This window comes from Plectropomus leopardus, chromosome 11 (assembly GCF_026936395.1).
Source record: "Plectropomus leopardus strain MGB_pleo_1.0 chromosome 11, ASM2693639v1, whole genome shotgun sequence".
Taxonomy (NCBI): domain Eukaryota; kingdom Metazoa; phylum Chordata; class Actinopteri; order Perciformes; family Serranidae; genus Plectropomus; species Plectropomus leopardus.
The window spans coordinates 36,306,151-36,332,426 of NC_142186.1; the positions used below are offsets into that span (position 1 = coordinate 36,306,151).

General features: G+C 39.1%; 2 protein-coding genes across 2 annotated transcripts; both read right to left on the reverse strand.

The window, feature by feature from the left end:
- Nucleotides 1-107: 107 nt before the first annotated feature.
- On the reverse strand, nt 108-6,128 carry LOC121945737 (membrane-spanning 4-domains subfamily A member 4A). The gene is made up of 6 exons (XM_088084761.1): nt 5,907-6,128; nt 5,100-5,201; nt 4,933-4,989; nt 3,217-3,402; nt 2,346-2,471; nt 108-1,223 (listed from the first exon to the last, which is right to left on the reverse strand). The coding sequence occupies exons 1-6, from the start codon at nt 6,126-6,128 to the stop codon at nt 1,125-1,127; spliced, it is 792 nt and encodes a 263-aa protein (XP_087940887.1). The 3' UTR covers nt 108-1,124.
- Nucleotides 6,129-8,598: 2,470 nt separating this feature from the next.
- Nucleotides 8,599-26,158, reverse strand: LOC121945587 (semaphorin-4A-like). Its single transcript, XM_042489834.2, has 14 exons — nt 24,118-26,158; nt 19,083-19,243; nt 18,922-18,984; nt 17,735-17,833; nt 16,969-17,065; nt 16,271-16,393; nt 14,037-14,164; nt 13,682-13,863; nt 13,165-13,303; nt 12,275-12,464; nt 12,024-12,139; nt 11,642-11,799; nt 11,428-11,489; nt 8,599-10,716 (listed from the first exon to the last, which is right to left on the reverse strand). The coding sequence occupies exons 1-14, from the start codon at nt 24,203-24,205 to the stop codon at nt 9,944-9,946; spliced, it is 2,379 nt and encodes a 792-aa protein (XP_042345768.2). The 5' UTR covers nt 24,206-26,158; the 3' UTR covers nt 8,599-9,943.
- Nucleotides 26,159-26,276: the final 118 nt, after the last annotated feature.

The window sequence follows — 26,276 nt, forward strand, 5'->3', positions numbered from 1 at the left end:
TGTTGAGTCAAATTAACCGCTGAAGAGTTTTCTTCAGTATTTAAAAAGTTTTAGAATTATTGATTTTTCTGCTGATCAATGAAATAAACATTAAGTAACAACGAACAAAAACTTAAGTTCAGTTTATTGACGAAATGTTTTAGACAGAAAAGCTTTCAGAAACAAAACCGGAAGCTTCTCAGCGCAAACAATGTAATCAAACATTCAAAATCAACGGCTTTTTGGGAAATATTCACAGATTTAAATCAATGAACAATCAAACTGTCAACATATATCTTATTCAATGTGTTGGGAATAAAACAAAGATTTAGTGTGGTTTATTTATTTGGTAAAGTGCACACAGTCTCAGATCCCTTCAGAGGAAAACAAAAATCAAAGTTGAGCTAACTTCCTTAAAATGCCTTCATGAGTTTGTTTTGGTTTGATTTATTTTTGTGTTTTTAAATGTTTCCTGTTAAGTAAAACTCCCACGTACCTCAGCAAATGCTTTTGTGATGATTCGGCTGAGTAATGTGTGTAAACTGTTTTTGGGGACGTTACCTGCTTGATTGTGGGTTTATAAGAATTTAGTTTAGATTTATTTTGACCTGATTTCAATAAAAACACATGAATGACAGGTGAGCACGTGCAGGAAATTCACACAGCTGCTGAACTCAGCAGTTACTGTCAGTATGCTCCTTTCAGATACTCCCTTTAAAAATATGTCTGTTTAATCTTTCCTAAAAAATAATCGTAAAAACCTTTTTAACAAGTCAGTGTTTGAGTTTCTGGGTTTTGGTTCTGAGCGGACGTCCATCGTTCCTGGTGTTTGACGACAGTTTGTCCTGACAGCTGATCCTGCCAAAGATTTATTATTCTTCAATTACACACAAAAGTAGAGTTTGATTCATCTGACGCACATTAAAACTCATTCAAACATTAGCAGATTAACCCTTAAATCACCCAGAATGCAGCATAACAAATTGAATATTGTGACAGCAGCAAAAAAACACCCGATGAAGAGCAGCGGAAGAGACGGACAGTCGGACAGATTACAGCGACAGGCGGAGTCGCAGCACGATAGTACTCTGCAGTAATAGTACTGTAGTAGTATTAGTGGTGTTCAGAGGTTTTGTCCTCCTGTCTCAGTGGTAGTTCGGAGGCGGGGAGGAGGTTTCCTCTCCGTCGCTGTACGGACCCGACGCTGCGCTGCAGAGCAGAGCCTTTCCATCATCCGCCTCCACCTGCGCGCCAAACCACACAAACATTAATAACAAGTATTCCTTTCCACCTCGTTTCCCCAAAAATATACAATCAATCTCTATTCAAGCATAACTTCAGGGAGCTGGCAAACACGGAGGAAGAGACAGGACGCAGGGAGAGAAAACAAAACACAATGTTTTCACTCAGAAACGCACATCAGAGCTCCGTTACGGCGACTTTCACCGAAAATCAACGAGACAACACGTGACAGTACGTGGAAGCTCATCGACGGAAGATTACTGTGAAAAGTTTGGTGACACACAATGATGATGTCTAACTCCATGACTTTTCCAGGCCTGGAAAATGGGAACGTAAAATGACCTTTCCAGGATTTCCATGACAGTGTAGACACAGTAGTTTTACATCTTTCTATCTTTACATCCATCCATCCATCCATTTATCATCCATCCATCCATCCATCCATCTATCCATCATCTATCCATCCATCCATCCATCCATCCATCTATCCAGCTATCAAACTTCATTTTATAACTCTCTATAACTCTACTTCACTCAGCAGTATTTATATATTTGTGTTGTTAGAATTTTATTTACTGCCGTTTTATTGCTATTTTGTTTTTATCCAAAAAGTGTTATATAAATAATGTTTATATATTAATTCATTAAATGTATTGTATAACTATATTATTATTATTCATGGTGACTACAGGAAACAAACTAGTATGCTCTATGATTGACTTAGATCCCAAAATACATAAAAATGTATTAATGACATCCAGTCAAAATCATCAGGGTCATCAAAGGAGAAGTGCGGTCAACAAAAACCACAGCGACCCGCTTCCCCCTCTCTCATGTCCACCCAACGCCAGTGAAAGGCAGGTACTCCCCACTCCTAAAAACTAATACATACCAATATTACAAATATTACAAAACACTAACAAAAAATCAACCATCCCAAATCAGTGCTATTGTTGCTGTTATTGTTAATATTATTGTTCTTAAAATTTCTCCTCTCTAAATTAATTAATGACTCCTACATTTATATTATTATTATTATTATTATTTTTAGTAGTAGTAGTAGTAGTAGAAGTAGTAGACATAGTAATACAGTAGTAGTAGTAGTAGTAGTAAAAATGCCTCACCATAATTGGGGTGTAAAGGTCGCGGCGTCCGAGCGCTCTGCCGGAGAAAACACAGACGGTGACGGTGACACAGACCTGCAGGACAGTCAGCACCAGGAGGAGGCCGAGAAGTCCGTACACACTCACCTGAATCACAGACGCAAAGTCAGAGTGAACCACAGACTCAGAAACACGTCAACACGTTTTCCTCTCTTTGTCACAAAAGTCCTAATAATAATAATAATAATAATAATAATAATAATAATAAAGACCTCAGTCTTTCTACAGCAGATAGAAATGAGTCTTTTACATGTAAATAATAAATTAAAAACATTGCGATAGTGATTATTTTCTGATTCATAAAATAATCAGAGACTGTGTTTAAATCACTTCTTAACTCACTTTTAACTGACTTGCTTTTATGTGATGTCACCTTTATTTATTTACTTATTTTTTCATTTTTTATCTCCTATACTCATTTTGCTGCTTTTACTCTATTTATCTGTACCCTCCTCTGTCGCGTTCTTACTGTAACTATCTATAACTATAACTTTACTTATCTGTTTTTATCATCCTGTCTTTGTTTTATTCCCACTGATGTCATGACATCTTGTTATATTACTTTTTATATTATTTTTGTCGTCTTTTGTTGCATTTCTTCTTGTATTTTCTAAAACGTTTTTCATTTAGTACTCTAACTGCTCGTTTTTGTGATCTGCCTGTTTTATCACTTTTCTTTGTGTTTTATGTGTGTTAATGTTTATTTTTATTGTTCTTTTCTGCCTTTGCTTTGTCTGTCAAAGCACTGCAACAGTTTTAAAGGTGCTATAAATAAAGTTGTTATAAATGTGTAATAAACGTGTAGAGGTCCTTCACGGTGAGTGAAACTTACGTCCAAAATGTACAGCGTACTGATGCAGCGCTGCACCTGTCTATCCGTGGGCACGTAATCTGTGAAGGTTTCAGGGTCACAGAAGCGTTGGGAGGCGGGGCGATCGGCCAGCAGCCAGCAGACGTACGCCACCGCCAGCAGGCCGACCACGACGCCGATCACGTTCCACACCAGAGTCACCCAGACCTGAACCCAGAGCACACACAGAGACTCAGGGGGCTTCACATCAGGGACCAAGTCCCGGATCAGAGAACAGTTTGTCTAATTAGCGTGAAAAAGTAGTCTCAGGTACGGTTCATGTGTACCGCAGTGCGGTAAAATCTGCGTTTATATGCTAACATTATGGAAATGACTCTCGTGTTCACGGAGCCACAAAAACAACCGTATCGTATGCATGTCAGGCTAGTATTTGGCAGTTTAACAAGTGTCTGCGTATAAAGGCGTTCTTCTGCAGAGCGGTGAGTATAAACAAACAAGAAGACGATGGCGAAGGACGTACAAGAACCGACAGCGTTAATAAACTCAGTAGAGTCCGCAGCAAAAACACAACTCGGTAGTCCGCCATCGTTGTTATCGTTGTCCTACTCGCGAATGGCTATTTGTCTGAAATGTAATGCACATGTGCAAAGTGCGGCCGTGGCACCGCTGTTCTCACGGGATCCGCACATTGCCAGTTTACACACCAACAGAAGGGGTCGCATTTTCAAAAATTTACACCTGGTTTCAAAAGTTTCCATTTTCAGGCCCCCAAAACGCATTTCATGCAAGAACTGTTGCCGTGGAAACAGCCCCTGAATCTCCGGAGCTGGATCGTTCATTGGGAGCGCTGTTGGAAGATACAAACCATCTGTTATTCATTGCAACAACCCTGTCGGAGCGCAGCGTGTACTCTGGGCACAGACGGAGCAGCAGAATACAGGCACATTGAAAGTGAAACTTTACTGTTCAGCCTGCTGGGTCTAAAAGTTTGCTTTCACTTGCACAAGCTGCTCCTCTAATCCATCGATCTGATCTGATCTGATCTGACAGATCAACAGATCAAATATCCACTCTGCGAGTCACAATCTATAGCTGCAGAAATAAATAACTTTTTGTAAATTAGGCTTGGGCGGTATCTAATTTTTCATACCTCTCTGAAATTTTACCAGGGTGAAAGCATGTGGGGCAACGCCCCAGAGTTAGATAAAAAAAAAGAAAAGAAGTCATTCTTCCCCACAGTCTCTGTCTGTCTGCTGGCCGCCGGCTGTTTACAGCCCTGTAACTCCTCCCTCCACCAACGGAGAATGGAGACTGAGCTCTGGCGGTGCGTGCTGTGCATTACATACAGTGAGTTTAATGGAAAGAGGATCACCCATATTCATGACAATATTGATAAACATACTTTTGGGATTTCTAAATACCCTGGTAAACCATAATACTGTGATACCGCCCAAGTTTAAAAGATATTTTAGGTTTTCGATGCTTCTTCTTTGAACATACCTAACTCCATGTTCAGACAGTTTAGATCTTCTGATGTACGTTAAATTTTCACCATAATAAAACCAGCTGTATAAAAGAAAAAAGCTTTTGTCCACCTGAGTGGCTTCAAATGAGAGAAAACATTTTATTACCTTGTTGTTGACTCATTTATTTTCTTCTCGTCCATCGAGAATATTTCGACTCAAACACAACAAAAGTTTTCAATCAGTGTGATGAAAATGACGAGTTAAAACTCACCAGGTTGACCGAAGTCCGTCTCCCAGCAGCCACAGCCAAAGAGCCGGACACCACAAACTGAACAACAGCAGAGACAAAGTTTGACTGTCCTCTCAGCGGCTTTAAATCGGGTTTGTGACGGTTATTGATCAGTGATCTTTCTCTGTGAGAGAGTAAAGTTTACACACCGTGACGCCGATGCAGAACGGAGCGTGGAAGATCAGGATCGGAGAGAAGACGGCGGTCAGACTGAAGAGGACACACAGCAGGCCGATGAAGATCTGAACCACCTGAAATCACACACAGTCCCGTTACTACGCACCGACACACAGCAGCAGTATCAGTTCAGAGCTTTTATTGTCGTGTTGTATTGATCTGCAGTTGGCGGTGCAAAACAATTTAAAAATACAAAAAACAGGCACACAGAACATCACGGCAGCACACAACCGAAGCTGATTAAAAACAATCCCCATCAACAGTTAAAGTATCAGTAAAGGTCATCCAAAAGAGTCAACCATTTCAAAAAGTTATTAAAATACTGAAATGTCACAAAAAAGGAGCAATCGGTCATTTCCAATCATTAAAAGTCCTAAAGTGCTGGATTAAGTGTTACAGTCATTTAAAGGGTTTCGTCACGTTTTCATGGACAAGATTTCAAATCTTCCCCCATGAAAAAGACTCAGAATATTTTCTCTTTTTTTTTGCCCCACTTGCTCTGCATTTTTTTTTTCAAACATAATTTGAGATAACCGGCATTCAGGAAGGGAACGACAAAAGAAGCGGAAAATTATTTGTATTGGAATTTCTATTTGCGAAATTTTAGTGTTAATGGAAACCCGCCTACTGTTTGGAAGGTTAATTATAATAATAATAATAATAATAATAATAAATATAATATAATAGGTAACAGATTACTAGTTACCCTGTTAAAAATGTAACAACCTATTATATTGATTACTTTATTAAAGTAATGTCGGTCAGTTTCAGCGTCTCACCCCGAGGCCATGTGGCTGCCCCCGCAAGAAGATAGCCGTCATGTCGTCCATCTTTGTGGGGCTGGCAGTGGGTGGGGCCTGTGGCGGTGGGGGTGGAGCCTGTACGGTGACGGCGGAGGAAGGAGAGCTCTGGAGCCGGATGCCGCCTTCATCCTGAGGAATGACCTGAGTGACGATCACCACTCCGCCGACTTTGGTGATGGACGTGGACGTGGACGTCATGGTGGAGGTCAGAGGTCACTGAGGGTCACAGACTGGGTCCAGAACGAGAGAGAGAAGAGGAGAGAGGTCAACTACAAGTCCCAGAGTGCACTGCTGTAAGAGCTTCAAGTAATCCTCCTCCTCCTCCTCCTCCTCCTCCTCCTCCTAATTTCTTGCTAGTTTGGGGTAAGTTCCTCTTTCATTGTTCATTTCCTTCTTCCCATGTTTTTGAAAGTTAACAAGCCGATTTGCTTTTAAAGGGTTAAATCAAACACTGTGTGATTAAAAAAGTATTCAGCTGGAAAAAATTATAACTATTATAACTAAAAATAATTATAACTAAATCATAACACGTGCACCGAATTTGGCCGGAGAGCCCGTGGGGTCACGTGAGCTCCTAAAATCTTCTCCAGCAGGTTTTCACGTCTTCTGACAAGATTAAATATCTTAAAATCACTAAATTTTGAATGAAGTCTGGCGCGGAGTTCAGCATCATCTTAACAGGAAGCGCTGATTCAGAGAAATTACTGTTGATTTTACTTCAGTGTTTAAAATTGGCTCCTAAACAAAACAACATTTTTTTATTAAAGACGACTTTCTGTTCACATTTATTTGATTATTAAAAGCAAAAGAAGCCAAACACACAAACTGCTGCTAGCTAAAACGTTTATATTAGCTCACATTAACGATGAATCAGGAAGTGCGCCGGAGAGGAATTCAAAGTATTCGGATCGTGACGGCTGATAGAGTCAAAGTCTTCTCTCTGATGTCTTTAAATGTGTAAATGTGATTGTTTGAAGATGTTATAAAAGTTTTACCTGCAGTTGAATTGGTAGTTTTTAGGCGGAGACGCGGAAGCTTTCTGACTTGACCTCGACTGAACTATTTTGTTGATTCTGATGCTGCCTTCAGGTGCTCACCGCAAACTCGGAAATCTCAAACATCCGCCAAACACGTTACTTTGAAGTGGAAATGAATACATAATATATATATATATATAATATTGTGCATAATGCTGCACTACTACACATAAAACTAGCTTCTAAAGTTTAGAGATATAAAAATATGTGCATTATGCTACACTATTATACATAAAACTAGTATATAGTGTTTAGAAGTATTTTATTTCAAGTGCATTATGCTACATTACTATATATAAAACTAGTTTCTACAGTTTAGAAATAAAAAATGTGCATTTTGTGTCATTACTGTATATAAAACTGGTATATAGAAATATAAAAACATATGTTCATTATGCCACTTTACTATATAAAAATAGTTTCTAAAGCTTAGAAATATAAAAATGTGCATTTTGTTTAGAAATAGAAAAAAAACATGTGCATTATGCTACATTACTATATATAAAACTAGTTTACGAAGTAGAGAAATATGACAATATGTGCATTTTGAAAATGACTATATATTAAACTAGTAAATAAACTTTTGAAAATATAAAAATGTATGCATTATGTTGCAATATATAAAACTAGTATACAAAGTTTTAAAATATAATAATGTTCGCGTTATGCGGCCTTATTATTTATGAAACTACTTTCTAAAGTTAAGACCTGTAAAATATATTCGCTTTGCCAGTCACTGTGCGTAACAATAGTTTATGAAGTTTTCTCGGATTTTACGTGAAGGCATCACATGAATCACCATCAGCATCACTTCTGAGAACACCCGTCTGAAACCAACTTCAGCTGCTCCATTAACCCTTTCATATTACACTCACTCATACATACAGTATTATACATTATTTGCTTCTTTCAAGTTATTTTTAAGTAACGTCAGTCCTAATCACAAATAAATAAATAATAAATAATTTTAACCCTTTAAATGTCAGTTTTTTGTCTTAAATTTACTATGTTTTAAATGGAAAAAAGAAAGAATTCTTTTGAATATACTTAATGTAGGGTCGAGTATATTTTATTCTATTTTATTTATTTATTTATGGAAAAATGACATTATCAGATGGAAAATAGTAAAAGTTAAATTCCAAGGGAAAAGCCCAGAGTGACACCCAGAAATAATACAACTCATGTTTTTTTCTGCTTTGATGGCTGATGGATCAAAAAATGCAGTTTGAATGGGTTTCAAAACTTAAAAACTAAACTAGACTTATTGTGGAAGCTGAGCTGGAAATTCCAACATTAAACAAACAGACACAATCTTGCCAAAATGTATGCCATATGCATAAACACAGCCAAAATTATTAACAAAATGAAGAAAAAAAGCACCAAATAGTCCCTGAGGGTTAATAATTATGTTGTTCATTAAATGTTAAAAACTAATTCAGGTCAAAGCTTTGATAATCAGAATATAAGAGTAAATATGTTGATTCTTTATTTTACTTTAGTAGACTTTTTTGTTTTTGCAAAGAAAAAAACATAAAAATGCAGTTTGAGGATCATTAGGAGTAAAACTGCAGTATTTATGTGTGTGTGTGTGTGTGTGTGTAAATACAGATAAATACTCTGTGAGAACAAAACAATGTTTTCAAAGTTTTAATCACTGTAGATATTTTAAACACAAATAAAAATTTAAAAAAGAGTTTAAATTAAGGCAAATCCATACATAAGGACGGCTGTACCAGTAATTTTCTACATTAAGATTAAATATTCATAATGTTCACATTTTGTAGTTTCAGTATTAGACTCACGGTGGCGACAGAGAAGACAATAAAAAAACAGAATTTAGGATTAAATTAATTTGAAAAAAATATAAACATTTTGGCTCCAATTTATAACATTCAGGTTTTTACATCTAATCTTGTTTACATACATTCATTAAGCAACAGTGAGCTCATAACAAAAAATATATTAACAAAAGGCTCGATATTCATCTAACCTAATCCCTGATTTTAAACACAAAATATAAACTGATAATTTAATTTTAAAAAGTATTCACAGTGAAGAAAGTCTAAACAAGATTAAACATTTAAACATCTCTGTTCCACATTCTCAATAAGTTATTTTTAATGTCTTTAATCTCAACCAGAGTCGGGAGACGACTGACATGAATTTAAAACACTGATAATTAAATAATCTTCTGCTCACATTAAATCACTGAAACCAGGTTAACCCTTTGAAACCTGGATCAACATCAGTTTTCTTGTGCCGGTTCAGACATCTTTAACAAACATTTAAACCATTAAAATGTGAGAAAATGTGATTTCTTTTTTGAAAAATATGGGAAAAAAGGCAAGATTAAACAAAAATACACAATCTTGGCAAAGTTTATGCTATGAACACAGCCAAAATTATTTTTTTCAAAAAACAAGAAGAATGAAAAGCACGTAAAATTGGCATCTATAAAGACGCCACTCGGTGTCACACATCATATAAGCTATAAAAGCAAATAAAGTGTTTCCATCGCAGTTTTTCCCGAAATACGGCTTTTTCGAATCGTCTGAAATACCACCTCGTGCGAGCGTATAGAATTTTTTGTTTTGTTTCCATTAGATGTATTTTATAATCGCAATTTCAATTTGCACAATTTTAAGGGTTAATGGAAACACACCTACTGTTAAGTTTGGTTTTTTTTGTCTGAAGAGGAAACAAACTTTCTAAGAAAAGACTGATCTCCACCACGGTTGGAAATTAACACCAGCCAAACGCTGCCAAAATACGAGGGCAGTCCACTGACTCGTAGATTTTGGAATCTGCCAGCTACAGCGGCAGGCGGACAAAAAAGGTCATTTGAAACCGTGGTTTCCGCGGCGAATCGCTAACAGATGAGAAGCACAAACTGAAGCCTCAAACTAACATCCGTCTGACTTCAGAAAGACGATTTCACGTTCGAACGTACGATTATTGGACGCGGCCTCGGCGTCGTTACTCCACCTTCAGCTCAGGACCGCCGTCCTCCGGGCTGCTCAGAGAGGGAACGCTCTCCATGGACTGGATTGTCTTGCTGCCGTCCTCTGGACTGACCAGAAGACTTTTGAGACCAGTTTTCCTTTGGCGCCACATGTGGAGGCCTCCGAGCATCAGGGCGCAGATGCAGGTCGCCAGCAGGAGGGAAACAACGACCAGCTCGCTATAGTAACTCTGTTTAACGGGAACGCCGTCAATCGGCTCCTCCCAGGACTGGGCGTCTCTTTTGGGGTTCGGGGTGGAGCCCAAATCATCGTCCTGGCTTGGACTTTTGTTTACATAATCACCTTTTTTGGCATCTTTGTCTTTCAAACTAGTCACGGATTCGTAGCTTTCGTGCTTCGTCAGGTCGTCGTCCGTGTCTCCTGACGGTTGCATTGTCGAAGTCGGCCCATCGGTTATAATCTCCTCGTAGGTCTCGTCTTTGGTCACATGATCTTCATCGGCCTTCGGTAAGGGGTTAAAGGAGCGCGGAGGAGCGACCTGCCGGACGTTATAGCTTCGGATCACTTCCTTGTACCCGCCTTCCTGTGCTTCGCAGGTGTAGCTCCCGAAGGTGCTGGAGGAGGCGAGGAAGCTCAGGCTGCCGTCAGCTGACTGGATGAAGAGTTTCTCTGGCAGCTCTCTGAATCGACGGGAGGTCCAGGTCAGAGTGGCGAGGTTTGAAGGTTTCAGACACTGAAGCCTCACAGCTTCGTTCAAATTCACGTTGACTTCTACAGGACGGAAAACTTCAGAAAAACAAACAGTGAAAGGCCGTGATGTTTTTTTAATTAAATATAAAATTGCTATGATTGTAAGTTTAATTTGCTGGACACTTTTACCTATTTTTAGTTTTTCTTTAAAAATGATTCTCCACTCTTAAAAAAAAAAAAAAAAAGGCAAAATTTCCCAAATTTTTTTCGGACATTTCTTGCCAAGTTGGTCATCTCCGTTTTCACCATGTTTCCAAAAAGAAAAAATTAAACCAATTTATAAAATGGTCAAATAGGTGTTGCTGCTTTTCAGATAAGTTTCTCGTAGTTTTTTCCAATTTTTAATTCCTTCTTAAGTTGATCATTACCTTCTTACCATTTTTTTAAGAAATCAAGCCAATTTGCCCAAATTTCAAAGTTAACAATGCCAGCAGCTCAGCTCTGTGGGAGGAAATGTCAGTCCACCTGTCAGTCGATCCAACACTTTGGTCCACACTGAAATATCTCAACAACCATCAGAAGATTACATTTTATCCAGACATTTGGGTGCGCGCTCGTCTTTCTGCAAACCAGGAGCGCCGACCGCCAGCTCCTGTATGTGACACACTGACTGTACATGAATATATTAGAGCCGCACTACAAAAATCCCAAAATATCACCTGAAGATCAGCCAGTAGGTTTCTAAAAAATGTACCGGAAATCTTCACATCTGTCTTTAAGTTTATCTTTAAATGAGGAAGCTGTTACCTGTGACCAGGCTTTGTCCCTGACATTGTTCCTCCACATTACTGTCCTCCAGGTCTTGAGCCCTGAGGAGGAAACCAACAGCCTGTCAGTCAGTACACAGGGCCAAATTAGGTCACATAGAAAGTACAACAGAGAATCAGCAGTTTCTTTCTTTTCCAAGAGCTGAGTTCATTTTAGCTCGAAACGTTCATGTATTATGGTCAGTTTTTCGTACATGTTCTCCTGGTCCAGGCTGGTGCAGGCCTTACTGGTGCGGCTCCATCCACACAGAGGATCTCCGGCCAGAACACACTGAGCGCAGGTTCTGTAGATGGAGCACCTGGCCACAGGTACAGCGCTCACGCCCTCCGATGTCCCCACATACACGACCCCCTACAGGAGCAGAAAACACTGTGACGTGTACTCTGTAATGTCATCAAACACACCTGCTGCGTGTTTTGGGTCGTTGTGTATCCGTTTCTGTTTTCTTACAACACACTCCCCGTTTTTTAACATTATCTGACATTTCAACTGTTGTCTTTATGCAGACGACACAGTTTTTAGAACTCCTTTAAAAACTTTTAAGGCACAACATGCCGAGTGTGTGTGAGGTTTACCTTGGAGGAGGAAAGGACGATGCTTTTGACCACCTGAGGTTGAGCGAAGACCTGAATCTCCTCGATGAAATGCACACCTCGCTCCAACAAAACCACTTTGTGGAGGAATCCAGACTCTGGACATCAGAGACGATGAACAATTGTTATTACAGAGGACGGGTTTCTTATTCACATGGCAGCAAAATAAAAGCCTGAAGGTTGAAATGATTCTTGTGTGAATATCATCAGCACGGTTTAGTGTGATGTCTCACCTGTAAGAAGGAAAAGGACAGTGTACTGTTTGCCATTGGCTGCCTGTGTCCTCATCGCAGCCACGTGACTGTATCGCTGCCCCGAGGAGACGAGAATCGGACCGCCTCCGATCGGTTTCACGCTGCTGCTGGTCAGGAAAGTCTTTTTTATCTGTGCTAAATCAGGATCTGAAGCGCTCTCCAGTCCACACTGTCGGGAGAATATAAACACGTACATCCAATGACAAAGTTAAAAAACAGAACTGGAGTTCAAATTAATGAGAACAAAGCCGGGCCAAGAATCCAACCCTGAGGGACGCCATTTTTCTTTGTTTCATTATAGGAGATCTTTAAAAGCCTCTGGGAACCCAAATCACCCAAAACTTTCTTAATATGTAATTTAAGGTCTTACATGCATAAAAAAATAAAGAATTATCAGACATTAGCCTCTCTGTCTGTGGAGACGGAGCAGCAGAGCGTCGAGCGGCGTGAATGTGTAATGGAGTTAACCGTTAACAGAACGCTCCGTGACTTCGAACAACAGATTCGAACACAGAGCTGTGCCACACTGACTCTGCTTTGCTCCATGGCTGTCGTCATGGAGACGAGAGACAGTTGACAAAGGTGAGATCCAAGGAGGTGTCAATCAAAACATCTGCTGGAGAAATTCTGTTATCCTCAAAATAAGCTGTTTTGAACTCGGTTTTCTTATAGTTGTGAACATTTCAATCACATTTTTGGAGATAGTTAATGAGACACTAAACTTTGATATTAGCCGCATTTCCAAACTAAAAAACAAGACCGATGGCTAATATAATACCAAAAGTTTTCCCAAATGTGATGAAAACGGCGTCTTTATTGGTGCAGCATGGCTCATTATCTGTATGCATGTCTGAATGTGACCTCCTCACCTGTCCCAGGTGGGACCGTCTTCCGACCATTGAACTCCACAGGTGCGCCTGCGTGTCAAAGGTCCTGTAGCTCCCAGCGAACACCGACCTGATGTCCTGCAAGTTAAAGATGCACACAGCAGATTCTGGACCCGAGGACCTGATGGAGACCAGAGAAAAGACAAATGACTCACGTTAATACTGAGAGGAACGTCTTACCTAAAACATAGTTACTGTGAACATTTCCACTTGTTTTCCACAAATAAACACTCCTAAATATTAAATCTTACTTTAATCAACAAATTAAAAATATAGCACATAACAAGTTTTGTGAATTACGGCTTTTTGAAAACACCTGCAATACAACCTCCTGGGAGTATAAAAACTTTTATGCAATAAATGGAAGTTTTTTGGAAACTGCCGTGTTTCCATTAGGGTGTTTTATATTCGCTAATCAACGTGCGCAGTTTGAGGGATAAATCCGCCCTGCGATGATCGGCTTTTTTTAGCGTCACCAAATGTTGGTTTGTCTTCCTACCACTGAGAGGTGAAGACGCCGTAGAACAGAGCGTCTGAGGCGTTGCTGCCCGCCGGCGGCTGGAGGGTGAACACATCCTGCAGGACGTTAAAGGGAAGCTGTTTGGGCAACTGACAGAGCAGAGAAGCTTTGGCAAAGGACGTCCACTTATTCTGCAGCGTCCTCTGTCCACCAACATCGTCCTGGGACGCCAACACACACAGAGAACAACTCTTACCGTTATTTCTTTATATATATATATATACTGTATATATATACTGTATATATATATATATATATATATATATATATATATATATATATACTGTATATATATATTCATAATTATCATCACACTGTCTGTGTTTACTGTCACCTTGCAGACTTGGGCCACTCGGGCGATTCGCAGCTCGTCTATGAAGCTGAACTCGTTCCCAACTTCACTAAAGAAGAAGTAGAGTTTCCTCTCGGACGGGTCCGCAGACGCGCTGACAAACGTTGGCTCTGAAATACAGGAAGTGATGACAGAGGAGGAAGCTGAGGCTGCTGTGCCATGTGGTCTGAAACAGATCTGAGAGCAGATCCAGTTTTCGGCTGTGTGACTGTGATGATGAAGGAATCACTGAAACCTGGATCAGCATCAGAGTTCTCGTGGGGGGGCAATGACCAATTTAGCAAGAAAAGTCACACAAATTGTAAGAAAATTTATCAAAAAAATTGTTTTAAAAAAAGAGGGAAGAATTATTAGGAAATAGTAACAAATGGAGAAATGTCCAAAAAACAGTTTATAAAAGTAATTTAAAATTTAAAATTATGGTACAGAAAAGAATATGATACAGTATATACATATATATAGTTTATTTTATTTTTCTAGGACATTTTCTTCTTTGTTTTGGCTCTCTTTTTTCTTTTCTTTTTTATTATTTTGTTGTTGCTAATTTTCCGATATTTTTTTGCAGCTTTTGTATTTCTTATTTTTAACTCATTTTTGGGCCATGCCGTCTCCTCTAGGTTATCGCCTTCCTCTATCTTCTTGAAAGAAATCAAGACAATGTCCTCACGTTTCAAAGCGTTAAAGGATCCCGTCGGTGTATTTTCACCTCAAATCCTTGGAGCAGATCATTTTCCAAATAACAAGATGTTTTTTTTAACTCCACAGTTATCGATAAAATAAGGTTTTATACCAAGAACAGTACAGAGTTTGTAGATAAAAGACCAAAACATGTAAACACGTGTAGATCTTCACACAGAAGTGCTTGAGGCCCTTCCAGACTTGTACGGGGATTTTCTGAGACAAAGAGGAAATGAATCGTCACGGACAGAAAGTAGGAACTTCAGTCTGATGCTTTTTGAAACCTCGCTGAGCAGCTGTGGTTTGGCTGAAAGTGTGTGAGGTGACTCAAGAATATGTGAAGTATGTATGTGAGGTTTTTATGGCTTTTAAATATCAGCGTTTTCGTTTTTCTCTTAAAGGTAAGAAGCAAGAAATTAGTAAAAAAGTTACAAGAAAATGCACAAAGAATAGAAAAATAAAAAATAAAAAAAACAAGCAAACAAGAAACAAGTAATTGACTAAAAGAAAATACCTACAATATATATATATATATATTTTCTTTTCTTTGTGTCAAAATTTTAAATTCAGAAAATTATAAAAACAGTTTTCTGGACATTTTTTCCTTTGTTTTCTGGTCAGGTCTAATAATCCCCCCTCAGCTAATTATCAGATCATTTTCACTTTTTACTGAGTTTTTTTTTTTTTTTTTGAGGTTTGCAGGACTTTTCTTGTGCAATATGTTTATTCTTGTGTTTTTTAAAAAAAGAAACCAAACTGATTTTCTCAGGTTTCATAGATTTAAATGCTAATTAAAGACATCTGCAAGCAGCACAAGAAAAGTGATCAAGGTTTTAAAGGGTTAAACTGATATTGAATTTTTTAGGTGGTTATAAATATGTTAAGCTGCTGCCTCTGTTCACAGCCGGACTCCTGCCGCCCCCCCGAACTGGGGTTAATATCTACTGTAAGTAAAATACTGACCGAGGATAAAATATCTTGCACTTAAAAAAGAGCCAAACTGCCCCTTTAACAACGTTACACTTTCAAATCCCTTTAAAATAATGTTAAAAAACCTGTTGCACCAATTTTATTTTTACTCACAATCAACTTAAAAATGTGTGTTTATAATTACTGTTTAAAATAACACTAACACTTCTTTTAAATAATGTGAAAAACTTATTTTTTATGAGGAATCAACTGAAACGTGTGTGTTCATAATTATGGAAATTAAATATACCATAATTATGAACACATGCTTTTATGTTAATAACTCAAACAAGTTCATTTGTAGGTTTTCCACATTATCAAAAAGAAAAGAAAAAGTGTTTTTTAATTACCATATTTATGAACACGTTTGAAATTAATTACTCCTAAAAATAAAACTTGTTCCGACACATTTTTTCAAATTATTTATCAGGAATTTTAAAGCGTTCATTTCGCTGAAACTTGGAGGATTTCTCTCTGAAGCCAAAATCAGATTTTTGGCATTTTCGATTTTCTGTTTCTTCTGAATTCTCTGATGAATGATGCCAGCGTTAACCCTTAGCGTCACTCACCCTCCAGTAAATTGACAGACGTGTCCTGGTTGACGTCATGGCGGCCATTTTTGCTGAAGTGTCGAGAAATCTGTGGTTTGACTCCTCTGAAGTCGGTCGTCGTGGCGGTGAACAGCTCGCCGTCTGCACACAAATAAACAGACCAGCTGAAGGTTTTTGTGCTTCAAGACGTGTGAACGTGTGACAGGCGACCTCAAAGTCCAGTTTAGAAACACGTGAACAAAACATGCGAACAAAACGTGTCAACAAAACATGTGACCGACACGCTTTCATCTGATCAAAAAAAGCAGCAGAAGTCATGTTAACGTGCATCGGTTCTCCTCAGAACGTGTGTGTGTGTGTTTCGACCGCGTCATGTTCGCTTGTTCAGCGTTTTTGTCTTAAAATAAACTTCCAATAAACCATTTCGTCCTGTTCTGTCGGGTCTTGTCTAAATTTTTGTCTCCGTCCATCCCCATGATTGCGTTGCCTTTCAGTGCCCTGTTTTTGTTATTGTTTGTGGACTATAATAAAAAAATGAACAAAATAAATAAAAATAAGAATAAAAATAAATAGATAAAACACTTCCATCGTGTGATCGCTACATAAATACCTAACTAACTAACTAACTAACTAACTAACTAACTAAATAAATAAATACCGAAATAAATAAAACACTTCCATCATGTGATCGCTGCAGCAGCGGATAGCGGACTCACCGATGGCGATGGCGGTCATCGTCTGCGTGGGGTTGTGCGGACAGCGCTCTTTAGCTTTAGCTCCGACGTTTTGGACCAGCGTGAAGCTGTCTGTGTCCTGAAAGAGACGAAACAACAAACAGACGCTGAACTGGAGAAAATCATTAACATTTCGGTTAATTTCAAACTTGACTTTCACAGTTCTGTCCATCATTTCTATCGATAACAACAACGCAGACCTAAGAAACAAAAATACACGTCAGATGCAGGCGTTAACCAGAGGACACAAAAGCACTGAAATCCTTTTCTGAAGTAGAAGTACTAACTCAGCTGTCAAAAATACCTTTAACCTTTAACCTTGTATGTATGTATTTATCTATTTGTTATTGTAAAAGCAAATAAAACTGTTAATCAAAAAATCATTTTCAGCAAAATGAAGTTGAAAAATAAAGGTAAAAGTGCTTGTTTTGCAGATGTGACTGATTTATTAGTATATGTTATGATATATTCTGATATATTACTATTAAAAGACATTATTAGATCTTCAAAAAAATATAATGCGAAAGAAAATAAAATATGTATCAGACTGAAACAAATAAATATTTTAAAATAAAACTTCATCTGCATCTGAAAAATGAATGTGAAGCATTAAAAAGTACAAGATTTCCCTCTGAGATGTAGTGGAGTAAAAGAATAAAGTAACAGAAAGTTCAAATACTTCTTACACCACCGCTGCTAATCAACCAGATCTGCACATCATAAAGACTTTGAGTTTGCGTTGACGTACGATGAAGGCATCATGGGGGCTGTAGGCGTAGCTGCCACAGGCGTAGAGATGGGTGGAGTTTATCGGCTGCAGGACACGCACAAAGTTTGGACAATCGGCCTGCAGACAGACGGAGATGAAGAACAACATTTTTGCTGTAAAATGGTGTTTTTTCAAAGCTCTCTCTGCTCAGCTTCCTGCCTTTTCAAGGTCTCGCCGTTATGCTTCCTCGCCGTTCTGAGTCAAAGGTACGACTGCAGAAAAGGGGGTTTTCGTCTTTAACAGCACCGAATCCACGTTTGTGTGAAAGGGACCGCTGGCAGGATGAGGTTAAGTTAGCGTTCACTCAGAGGAGAACAACAAATGAAAATATCTGTAAATCTGAGAAAATAATTTACCCTCCGAGCACAGGACAGGGTCAGCTGCAGTTTAACAGAGTCGCTGACTGTTATCGCCTGTTCTGTTATTGTCAATAAAGCGCTGCTGATGCACAGAAATGTCAGACGGGAAGTCTGTTGAGTTAACCCTGTGATACCTGAATAAAACGGCTTGATTTCGTCAAAAACATGGGAAGAAGCAACAAGTAATGAAAAAAGAAATGAAGAAAAATGAATTAAGAAATAAGTCAAAAATACAAGAAAATTATCAGAAAATTAATTAAAACACAAACAAAAGGAACAAGCAACAATTAACTGGGAATATTACAATTTATTCTGTAATATAATTTATGTTATACTATACTATGTTATCATTTGTGTCAACTATGCTTTTCTTTCTTTTCCCCACAACATTTGGTCTTTTTTCTTTAAATACACAAATTTCAAACAATTTGCGGAACATCTCACACCAACTTGCTCGTTGGGTTTTTAATGGTGTTTTGAAAGAAATCAAACAAATCTGCTCAGTTTTAAATACCTGAGAGAAGTGTCTGAGAGCAGCACAAGAAACCTGCCTGGAGTGAATTTATTCCTGCGTTTTGTTGGTGAAATAAAGGATCTCTGCGTAAAAAGGTCTGGTGGTTGTTGTGCGTATGAAGGTGTGAAAGTTTGTTTCTGTCAGACTTTCACATGAAGCAGCGTGCTGAGACCTTTGGGCCAATAACATTTAGCTTAACAGCGTTTCACTGCAGAGAAAATGTTCCCTCCGAACAACACGGAGCTGAAAATCATCTAAGAAATCCGTGAAGATGGAGGCGTGTTCAGACTTACCGTGGCGCTCTTCCCTTTATTTTGACAGCCGTTTATTTCTTTCTCGGACGGGCTCCACGCCACCTGGACAGACATCGGACATTAATGAGAAACTTCACAGATAAAATAATCCATCTAAACATCAAAGCATCATGGGAGTTCATGAACCGGCTTCAGCTCACCTTCTTCTTCAGACTGATGACATCACTCTGACTGACGTCCAATGAGAAGATGGCGTCTCGTGCTCCCACGTACAGGGTGGATTCGTCGTCGCTCAGCAGCAGCGTGGTTGTGTTGTGGAGGTCGGGGAGGCTGAAGAGGACCAGAGGTCTGTCTGCAGAGTCTGGACACAAACACAACAGCGTTCTGCAAATCTGAAACTATTATTATTATTATCATAATTAATATTACTACCTGTTTATGCCTGCACACACACCGCAGTGATATATTTTATTCAATATTATTTTGCATATATCTGCACTATTTTATATCTTCTCAGTTTTAGTTGCATGTTGTTGTTTTTTTTCTCAGATCTGATCGTAATATTTGTCAGACTGACAGAGTCGATACATGTGCGTCATCTTCGTAGTTGATGATATTGTTTTTTTATATTTCAGCCTAATGAAAGCATATAAACGTTAAATCTAAGAGGACCGAGGACTGAGCCCTGGGGAACTCATATCATGTTACTGAGACACAAAAATACTGAATAATAACAACAATAACACGGCACTGCTGCACTTAACCTTTATACTACTTCTACTTCCTGTTTTATTGTCAAGCACCTTGTATTGCAATTTTGAATGAAATGCACTTTATAAATAATGTTGATTTGAGTTTTATTAAACCTGCACACACACCAGAGTTTACTTATATATTTTCATCTACCAGAAACAAATTTTATTTGATATTATTTACATAAATCTGCACAATTACATGTCTTAGGTCTCATTTTTAGTTGCGTTTTAAAATTATTATATATATATTTAATAAGCACTGTTAAAGTGTGACTGAGATCTTTAATGACAAATGACTGCTTCGCTGTAACTGCTGTGCACATGACGAATAAAGGCTTTAAAATAGTTCCTGTTCTGAAAACAAGACTTGAACCTTTTTAGCACTGAGAGCCCGACTGAGTTCTCCGAAATAAACCCGTAATACTTGTGTGCTCAAACGCGTCAAAGGCAGCAGTTGTGATTAAACTACAACTGAAATCTTGGACAAATCATTTGTTAAACAAACATCAATCATTCCTGAGTGAATAAAGATAGAGCTGCAGTTTGTCAGAGGTCTCAGGAGGCCCGGCCCTCCCATCATGCACCTGTTCTCAGCATGTGTGGAAACAGGAGGTTTTTAATGTGATTCTTCTCAGCTCTAATGTCACATTGATGGGGACCAAATGCCTGCTTTAAGGTGCTAGCCAGACCGAGACTATAACAGGAGGCGACAGAAGAGAAGAGCGATAATAACAACAAACTGTCTGCTTCAGAAGTCAGCAGACCGCCAGAGAAACAGCACCACTTCCTGTTTCTGAGGCCGACTAAGTGGGTAAAGGTTTGGAGAGGATGTGGTTCAGAGCTGCAGAGTACTGTTCACAGAATCTGAACAGAGATAAGAGTTTAATATAAGAACACAACCGGATATATATATGATCGCATGAAAGACACGCCGTCACCTCATTCACATGATCTGCAGGGACGATTCTGTCTATAAAACTTCACTGGAAGTCAAAATGCACTGCGTCATTTCTTTGTTTCACATTTTAGATCTATATAGATAGATAGATAGATAGATAGAGCAGGGCATCATCAGCATATCGGTGGTAAGTAAAAAAGTAAAAACAGCCTGTTCATTCCAAAGTTGTCAAATATTGTCGCTTTTGCAGTGCTTTCAGCATAAAATCCTGATGCCAAAAGCAACGTAACTGAACACAACCATTTTTGGTGTTATTATATGCCACTGGATGGCTGACGGCACCTGACGTGGCAGCATGATTCACTGCTGGATGGCGTCAGTTTGAACCACTGTGAGTAAAAATGTTTATAGGAGCAAGAGGATGCCTAAAGTTTGGGCTGGATGGTTGTTGGATGGATCCAACAAACCCACCTCTGAGAAAATCTATGGGATTGCAGTTTCTTGGTGAGATTGAAAGGTAAATTTGTGGGTTGTCTGCATAGTTGTCATAGTTTTATTTGATTTGTATAATTTGGCCTAATGGAAGCATGTAAATGTTAAATAGAAGAGGTCCGAGGATTTAGCCTTGGGGAACTCCACACATCATGCTGCTCAGATACAGAACTACCATTTAAGACAAAATAGTTCTGTTTTCAAAATTACAAATCAAAGAAACAAATCTATTAGATATTAGTAATGAAACTCAAGCAACACTACATCTAAAAATGCCAAAGGATATCCAGAATTAGTCAAGAGTCAGTTTCACTTTGTGTGGTTAGAGTCAGTTCTCTTCACCAGTCTCACCACAGCCATGAATGAGCAGCTGTTGCCACGGTAACACTGAGTCAGACCAGATTTTTTTTTTATTTGAGTGGCAGCGATGGTTACGTGAACATGACAAACTCCACTTATTTCAGTTCATGTAAATAAAAAATGTTGTCACTGTGTGATCTCTGTACACACAAGCCTTTTAGCACAGTTTCAGGTATAATCTCTGCCCATACGAACACACCTGAAAATGCATCACACGACCATCCGTGTGCTCTGTGGAGTGGGTGGAGCCTGAGAGACGTCACAAAGTTTCATATGATTCAGAGTGAAATCATAAGAAGGGTTTACAGTTAGTGCCATGGGTCACTGAAAACGCCCCCATTTGATGGCTACAAAGTGGCTGAATAAACAGCATGAGGATGTTAAAAAACTGACTAAAACAACGCTGCAGAATCAGAAATTTGCTAATCTGCACCCCTATTTGGCAGCGAAAAGGCAGCTACAAACCCAGCAACAGGTTGCTAAAAAAACACCCACATTTGGGGACTAAAATGGCACTGAGGTGTCACACCATCCATCATCCCCTCCGCCTCCGGATGACAAAGTCAGCTCATGTACTACGTCACTTTTAGAAACATTGATGATGATGATGATATCTATGAAATGTGAAAATGTAACATATTCGTGGTTTGCAGAAACATAAAATGCTTTGCCGCTCGAGGATCGAAGCTCTGATCACTCACAGCTGTGGATTTGTATTTTTCTCAGTGAAATAATGTTTCTGTAACACACACACACACACACACACACACACACACACACACACACACACACACACAGATGCCAGCAGCACATTAAACCCTCTCTGAGCGTCAGACAGGAAATGAGCGGCATCACATCAGCGCTGCAGCGGCTCCGTGTTTGTTTAACAGTAAACGATTCAGCAGCAGATAAAAACAAAGTTATTTTTCTTTATTTAACATTCGTGCTCCATATCGGAGGGAAATCTGACGCAGCCGTCATTCTCAGGTTATTATGGGATGGAAAGCTCAGATTGTATTAAATGTGAAGCAGCTTCAAAACTTTCAGCACATTAACTTATTTAAGTCTTTTTGGTACTTTAAGAGTGTTTTTATTTATTTTGTGCTGCTCGTCACATCTTGTGTGTCTGAAATCGCACAGAAAGTGTAAAAAAGATAATTTGCTTCTTTATGAGCATTTATGTAAATTATCTTACCACTTTACTTTTTCACTACTGCACTGCTTTGCATTATTTGTTATTTTATTTCTCTTAATTTTGCGTCATTTATCTGTTTTTTTTGCCTTCTGACGATTTTTGCAACATTTAAAAATAGATTCTTTTTTGGCCACAGGGACCAGTTTTGTCCAGATAAAACAGACAACAAATCCATAATCTTTAGCTGCTGGTAGGGTGATTTTGTTACCTTTGGACCCATCGAGTCCAAAGTTTTAGCTCTGAAAGTTTTATAAAAAGCCCCGGACCTGAAATGTAAAGGCAATAAATATTGTTTAAAAAAGAATATGTGTTATAATAATAATAATATAAAAACCCTGGATCCAAAAAATCTGTTGATCCGTCCATATTTGTATTTGAAAAAGTACTTAGTTACTTCCACCACTATTAACATAAATACATTTGTCGAACTTTACTCAACAGATTTGTAATGATATTGTTTCTAAAGTTTTATGTACTCAATACTAATAAACAGCAACCTATTTTATCTAATCCTGATTCATAATCAAACTGAAGGGTTAAAAAGTTTTTAAGGGTAAATAAAAAAACAGAGCTTTTCCATAAATAACAGGATTCCCCTGGACCTACTGAGAGTCCTCAAGTCCTTGAAATGTCCCTGCTGTGGACAGAGACGGGCGTGGTCAGGCTAACTACGTTTTTGACTTCATATTCAAAGTTCAGACATGAAAGTGGAATCGACCTGAACACGCGACTCTCAGAGGGACGAAGACGAGGAGAAGAAGAGGATTCAATGTCGAAATGAAAAACGTCCTCGAGGACACTTGACTACTTGTAAATACCAAAAGGGTTAATGTTGAGACAGACGACATGTTTCTGCCCAAACTCCTAGTTACATCAGCTTCCTGTTTATCTCACACAGTCCTTTTTAACAAACATCACGGAGAACGGAGAGCTCATCATGAGACCGAACTGTGTCGCAACATGACTCACAAAAACTCACTACAGATGAAAATCAGCATCTGTGAAAAGATTTGTGAGTCTGATGTATTAATTACAATTTTTAAAAAATAATCATAAAATCTGCGGGTCTAAAAACCTAACAAATACAATTATATAACCTCTGATAAAATACCTGATAATAAAAGTAATGTAATAAGAAATAATGTGACTTACAAAGGTATAGAAAATATAATAAATTAATACCACTATGACAAATGTGTTTTTATAGTTCATAGTAAGTTCATAGTAATTTCAAAAAGGGGCAATTTCCTTAAAAAAACAAGATGCATCATCACATCTTAATTTACAATACAATATACGATACGATACGATATGAAATGATATGATAAGTTACGATACATAACGATACAATATGATAAGATATAATACGATAATATATGATATAAGATAAGATAATTTAAGATAAGGGCAAGTTGGTGACTGAATGATAAAAAACAAAGATAAAATATGACAAAAGTGCAAATGATAACTGAATATAAAATAATATGAACACTAAAACTGTTTGACAATTGAGTCGAGTCGTTTGTTGGACTTACTGAGGAGGAAGGAGGTCCTTGGAGGAGGCAGCGAGCCGGCGGACCTCAGCAGGCCGAGGAGGAGGAGGAGGAGGACTGATGGAGCCATGAAGGAGGAGCAGCTGATGGAGGAGCAGGTGATGGAGGAGCAGCTGATGGAGGAGCAGCTGATGGAGGAGCAGCTGATGGAGGAGCAGCTGATGGAGGAGCAGCTGATGAAGAGTTAGGATAAGATCGGTTCCTCCTCGGTGTTGACTCTACAGCAGCTCAGATGGAGGCGACTGTCTGCGCTGACAGAGTGTGACTGAAGAAACACTCAGCAGGACTCACCACAGCTTCCTCTTCACTGTGGTCCGAGGTCGGGGGGGGGAGGAGGAGGAGGACCGGACCTCTCTATCACCATCATTATCATCAGTCTGCAGGCAATAATCTGAAAACCAGACGCTGAAGAGGACAGTTTGATTCAGAGACATAAAAGTGCAGAGACGGTTTCTCTGACTGTCAGTTTGTCTGAGTTTTGTTTCTCGTATTTTTTCGTCTTGTTTCACATCCTCCCTCACGCTGGTTTCAGATTTCAACCGCTGGCACACCAACAGATAACTGACCTGAAAACAGTCGCTGACAGGAAGTTTCTTCAGTTTCTTTAACATAGAAAAATCAGTGTTGGGGAGTTACATGTAACTAGATACAGGAATGAAATTACAGAATAAATGTAACTGTAATAAGTTACAATCACTAATCCAAATGTTGCTGAGTACAAAGAGGCGACACATGAAGGAATAATTTCAGTAAATAGTTCAAACGTTGAATAAAACATTTATTCTGTTGCTTTTTGCCGTGCAGGAATACCTTCATTTGGCTGATTTTTTTTTAGCACAGCATTTATACACTTCTGTTTTTAGGTATTTTATCAGATTTACCGGCGGACAATGAGAGCAGAGCGGACATCAGCAGAGACACTGGCGAAGACACCAGCTGAGAATGACAGAGCATTGGACATTTGGACACCGGCGGAGAAAGCGAGCGGAGCAAACACTGGCAGAGACACCGGCGGAGACACCAGTGGACAATGAGAGCAGAGGGGACACCAGCGGAGACACCGGCAGAGACACCAGTGGACAATGAGAGTGGAGTCAACACCGGCGGAGACACCAGTGGAGAATGACAGGGCATTGGACATTTGGACACCGGCGGAGAAAGAGAGTGGAGCAGACACCAGCGGAGACACGGGCGAAGAATGATGGCGAAGCGGACACCGGCGGACAATGAGAGCGGAGCGGACACCAGAGGAGACACTGGTGGAGAATGAGAGTGGACATTCGGAGACACTGGCGGAGAATGAGAGAGGAGTGGAGACATTGGGAGATTTAAAAATGCCTTTTCTCACTGTAGTGACAATCAGCTGCTTCTTAACAGATGATGGAGAAATGTGAAACAGGAAAAGTTCTTCGCCCCAATGACAGAAAATGACAAAGCGCTCTTAACGGTGCCCTTTTAGTAGCAAAACCATAATAAGCGGTGTCCCTCCAATGGACAAAACGTGATAAACTGCCCTTTAGGGACACCTTCTAGTGGAGAAAACATGATGCAGAGCATTTTAGGGCGTTCCTCTAGTGAAGATAAATCGCCCTCCAAGATGCCTTTTCAACGTAAAGGAAACGATACAGAGCCCTCTAGTGGAGAAGAAGTTCCCTTAAGGGTGTCCATCTATCGGGGAAAATCTAATACGGTGTCCCTTGGACGCCCCTCCTGCAGAGAAAATGAAGTGCTCTGTGGGGTGCCCTTCCACTGGAGAAAATGTGAGGAGGCGCTGTTAAGGATGGCTTTTGAGTGGAAAAAATGGATGCAGTGCCCCCTAGGTGCCCCCCCCCCTCAACAGAGAAAACACGATGAAGCGCAAGAAAATGGTCTGCGCTGGTCTGTGAAGAAAGTGAACAGTGTTAAAGACAGCACACAGGTAGCTCAGCTAGTAAAAGCTGTTCTTAACTTTGCGGTGCTCTTGAGTTGCAGTCCGTTTCCCCTCAGATTCGGTTTCTTGTTGTCGACCGTTCGTCACGACCTTCACGCTCAGGTTATCTGTGGGATTGTAAGTCTAAAAACAGCAAAATGAACACGTTTACATTAGTAAAGGGCCACAGAGTCAGTTGTTATATATAAAACGAGCTCTGCTGATGATTAAA

Coding starts and splice junctions, on each gene's coding strand:
- LOC121945737 (XM_088084761.1), bottom strand. CDS start 6,128: ATGACGTCCACGTCCACGTCCATCACCAAAGTCGGCGGAGTGGTGATC. Junction 5,202..5,906: donor GGCAGCCACATGGCCTCGGG/GTGAGACGCTGA, acceptor GTGTGATTTCAG/GTGGTTCAGATCTTCATCGG. Junction 3,403..4,932: donor GACGGACTTCGGTCAACCTG/GTGAGTTTTAAC, acceptor CTCTGGGTTCAG/GTCTGGGTGACTCTGGTGTG.
- LOC121945587 (XM_042489834.2), bottom strand. CDS start 24,205: ATGGCTCCATCAGTCCTCCTCCTCCTCCTCCTCGGCCTGCTGAGGTCC. Junction 13,304..13,681: donor GGCGTCTTCACCTCTCAGTG/GTAGGAAGACAA, acceptor GGTCTCCATCAG/GTCCTCGGGTCCAGAATCTG. Junction 11,490..11,641: donor AGCCTGGACCAGGAGAACAT/GTACGAAAAACT, acceptor TTTCCTCCTCAG/GGCTCAAGACCTGGAGGACA.